This window comes from Silurus aristotelis (assembly GCF_946808225.1).
Source record: "Silurus aristotelis genome assembly, chromosome: 24".
Classification (NCBI taxonomy): domain Eukaryota; kingdom Metazoa; phylum Chordata; class Actinopteri; order Siluriformes; family Siluridae; genus Silurus; species Silurus aristotelis.
In genome coordinates this window covers 3,986,892-3,991,100 of record NC_139597.1, presented here as the reverse complement: position 1 = coordinate 3,991,100, position 4,209 = coordinate 3,986,892, and the positions used below count along the sequence as shown (strand labels likewise).

The 4,209-nt window shown below is 38.5% G+C and overlaps 1 protein-coding gene across 1 annotated transcript; it reads right to left on the bottom strand.

Moving 5' to 3' along the window:
- Nucleotides 1–3,066: 3,066 nt before the first annotated feature.
- Nucleotides 3,067–4,209, bottom strand: ucn3l (urocortin 3, like). Its single transcript, XM_083528063.1, has 2 exons — nucleotides 3,968–4,209; nucleotides 3,067–3,757 (listed from the first exon to the last, which is right to left on the bottom strand). The coding sequence occupies exon 2, from the start codon at nucleotides 3,744–3,746 to the stop codon at nucleotides 3,330–3,332; it is 417 nt and encodes a 138-aa protein (XP_083384189.1). The 5' UTR covers nucleotides 3,747–3,757; nucleotides 3,968–4,209; the 3' UTR covers nucleotides 3,067–3,329.

The window sequence follows — 4,209 nt, the reverse complement described above, 5'->3', positions numbered from 1 at the left end:
GGTCTATATTTTGGTCCTTCAAATTAAAAGGCATTAGTTTCAAACTTTTTTTTTTTTTTTTTTTTCTCGCTCAAAATATATATTTTAAAACATTAACCAAAATACTAAAGCCAGCAAAGGAGATTCTGTATATTAGTGTTGGACGATGTACACTAATCATGTAGAAAAATATTTAAAAAATGTGACTCTAATTTTATAAAAGTTTCTTTAAACTTTCAGAGGAAAAGTACAAAAGTTTTTGCCTTCAAATGTACTTAAGTATCCAAAGTACTATTATTTATTAATTATGTTCCTATTATGATTTTTATCACAAGACTCTTAACTCAGTTTACGTAAAAAGACTCGGATGTTACACTGATTTATTAATAGAATGATATTAATGACTCAAACACTGATTGATTTCTATTCAAATGATCATGAACTCAAAACTTTCTTTTCAACTATTTCGATAAAATCGTGTAAATGAGGTCACGTGTGTTGTGTTGTGTTCGAGTCTGGAGTTTCTTCATCATTTATTCCTCTCTAAATGTTCTGCTTGATGTTGAACTGATGCTGAAATGTATGTTGGTGATCAGTAGATACACAAAGCGCCGATCAAAACAAGTTCTAAACAGAGCGAGCGTTCGATCCTGATTGGTGGATCGCTGCGTGTTTGAGCGGTTACGTTTTTATCCTCATAAATTAAAAGTAACGACTGATTTTGCAAAATGTAGTCGAGTAAAAAGTCAAATATTTGACTTTGAAATGTAGTGAAGTTAAAATCTGCCCAAATGGAAACACTTCAGTAAAGTACAGATACGCGAAACTGCTACTTAAGTACAGTAACGATTTACATTTACTTCCTTATTGTCCATCACTGGGTGTGTGTTATGTTATTAGTAATTAATAGGTGTGGACCAGTGAATGTGAACATTACAGATGCTCAAACTACTTATTATCTCCTATACAATCAAAATATTTATTTGTCACATACACATTTATACCGAGACCGACATGTAGTGAAATGCTTATTACGACTGTCCAATATGTAAATATAAATAAAATAAATTCTGGGGTCAGTTTGAGGACATTGTAAAGGAACTCCCTTGTATGTTTATGTACTTCTTTATTTTATATATTACAATTAATAAAATAAATGTGACCAAACGTGTCCATGATGTCTCTTTTCTCTTTGCTGCGGAATATTTAGTCTAAATTCACAAAATAATTTTTGTTCGCTTTTAAATATACTGAACCCGCATAAAATATATATTTTATATCAGGAATCAGTGAACGAGTGACAGAGCGATTTCAGATGCAGAAAGAGTCTGTTATTAAGGGTGAAGTCTCTGGCTGCCGTATTAATATGCTGTGATGTGATTTGGAAAGAGTTCCTAGAGGATTTTAAGGATTGTCTGACACAGTCTAAGAAATAAAAAGTTAAAAAAATAACAAATAAAAGCATGTAGAAAGATAATCGTGTGTGAAGGAGCATCAACTAATTCTTACTAATACTTTGAGTTTTTAAAGATGTATTTGCTCTCTGTACGTGGTGTCTTTACAGTGTGTATCTTTTACCCATTTTACACTGATCACGTCTATTATTTTGATCAATATACCCGTTTGAAAATACATAGTAAAGGTATAAAGATATAATTTTTAGGTTACACCCCGAGAAATGAGTAAACATACATTGAATGCAGCACCATATGTTTTGAGAGTTTGGCACTGGTTGATCTAATGAGATGATGACATGGACAGATTCTCATATATCATCTATGGATGGATTTTCTCCAACAAAAAAAAAGAATGAAATGCCTTTTGACTTGTTTTTTTTTGAGAGCAGTTTACTGGATACATGTAGTGTTCAAGAGCTGAAAAGAACCCCCAATCCCAAAGGTGTTCAGTAGGGTTGGGGTCAGAGCTCTATAGCAGGAGATCTTCTATTCCAACCCATAAAAAGCATATCTGCATGGAGCTGGCTTTGTGCACAGGGGCATTGTCATGCTGGAACAGATTTGGGTCTACGAGTTCCAGTGACGGGAGAATTTAATGCTACCACATCCAAAAACGTCTTGTACAATTGTGTGCTTCTAATGTTGTAGTAACAGTTTGGGGAAGAACCACATATGACTGGAAAGGTCAGGTTTTTCAGTAGTTTTTCCATATAGTGTAAGTGCAAGTGTACGCTCATAAATACCTTGGTAAACAATTTGACTGAATAGTACATAGTTATAGAGGAGAAGTTTTATAAAGTCACATTGCCTGCTGTCACACAGATGTTCCATTTTAAGTCTGGTTCCATTGACAGTTTTTCATGTCTTCTAGTTGTCTCAGGGAGTATTTCCTTGACCCTATCCTCTTCCTCTATTACTTTTTGTTAATGTGATTTCTGGGGACTGAAAAGATCTGAGTGAATATTAGACTGATTATGAATGATTTATAGGTTAATTGGAGGAGTTAGATCCAGCTGCTGCGCTTCTCCTGCATGTATGGGCAACAGTTATTGATCAGTAAGTTGTGGGAGAAATGATGGTGCGTCCAGGCCAATGTGTTTAACACATTGATCCATGTAAAGATGCAAATTATTGCATTTTTAATTGTGCTGATTGGTCCTTTGGTCAGTGAAAAGTATTTGGGACAAGATATAGAGAGGTGGTGCATTGAACACACACTCCCACACAACTCGTTAAGTTATATGTGTGTGTGTGTGTGTGTGTGTGTGTGTGTGTGTGTGTGTGTGTGTGTGTGTGTGTGTGTGTGTGTGTGTGTGTGTGCGAAAAACTTTTTGATTGCCTTACACACACACACACACACACACACACACACACACACACACACACACACACAAGAACACACACACACATACACACAAATATATATATATATATATATATATATAATGTTTTAAGTAGTGTTTTATATTTATATTTCTAGATATACTTTCTAATAAAAAGCTATACTTTCCTTTCAAAGTTTAACAAAAGATAAGAAGGAAGTGAATGTTAGAAAAAAAAAAAAACATTCAAACCATTAGAAGTGTGTACTATATAAAATTATAAAATAAACAGAATCTGGACATGTTTAAAAAATAATTTATTCATAAGAAGCCACGTTAAGCGTTTCAGAAGGTCCCCACATAATGGATATATATACATATTTGTTCATTTTAATGACATGTCCGTCTGCACTGTATGTTATTGCTAACACTTGTGGCAAATACATATTATTAAACATACACTAATAATACAAAAGTGATAGAAAGAGAGAAAGAGAGAAAGAGAGAGAGAGAGAGGGAGAGAGAGAGAGAGAGAGAGAGAGAGAGAGAGAGAGATGAGCGCGCTGCAGCTTCACCTCCTCCTGCCGATCTGCGCCATGAGGCGCGCGTTGTGCGCGGCTTTTGCGCGCAGGTTTTTGGCTCTGGCGATGTCGAAGAGCGCGTTCATCAGGTTGGTGGGGACGTCCAGGGACAGGGTCACCCTGCTGCGCCGGTCACTCCTCTCCCCGTTGCCGTACATCTTGCTCCGCAGCAAGGTGTGGCTCAGAAACTTGTAGCTGGAGCCTGGCACGGTGCGCCTCTCCCGAGACTCCTCGGACGCGTCCTCGCCGTCGTACGGCGCGTCGGCGGCTCGTTCCGCGTCCGCGCTCGCGCTGGACAGCAGCTCGCCCTCGCCGTCGCACAGGAAGCCTGAATCACGCAGACAGAGACTGGACACCGGAGTGCAGAGCACGGCCAGTACCAGGAGGAGAGTCCCCAGCTTCTGCATCTTCTACTCTCCTAAAAGATAAGTAGGAGATATTCAATCTTTCCAACTGGCCATGCAATTAACCCCAACTATACCCAAATCCTGCCTGATGTCCAAAAACCATTTAAACCCATTAGTTCTGCATAAAAAACTTCAGTAGTCAGTAAGTAAGTATGCTACACATCTGTCAGTACTGAACCCAAAGTGCGCGCATAACGCACAAACTAGTTTATCACAGGTACCTGCTGCTGCTGGATGAGGGCACTGCTCCAAAATCTGCTGCTCAGCTGCACAAACAGTTCCTGGGTAAAAACTATACCGGAGGGAATCGAGATAGAGTGCCGAGTAAGAGAGAGAAAACTGGATGTTAAGCCACTAAGAATTAAAAAGTTAGATGGGCTACTGCGCCTCGCACTTCCCAACTCCAACTAAAGCAGATGGCGTGCGGACGGTGAGTCCACGCGCCGGGGTGGCGTTTAGTACA

Coding starts and splice junctions, on each gene's coding strand:
- ucn3l (XM_083528063.1), bottom strand. CDS start 3,746: ATGCAGAAGCTGGGGACTCTCCTCCTGGTACTGGCCGTGCTCTGCACT.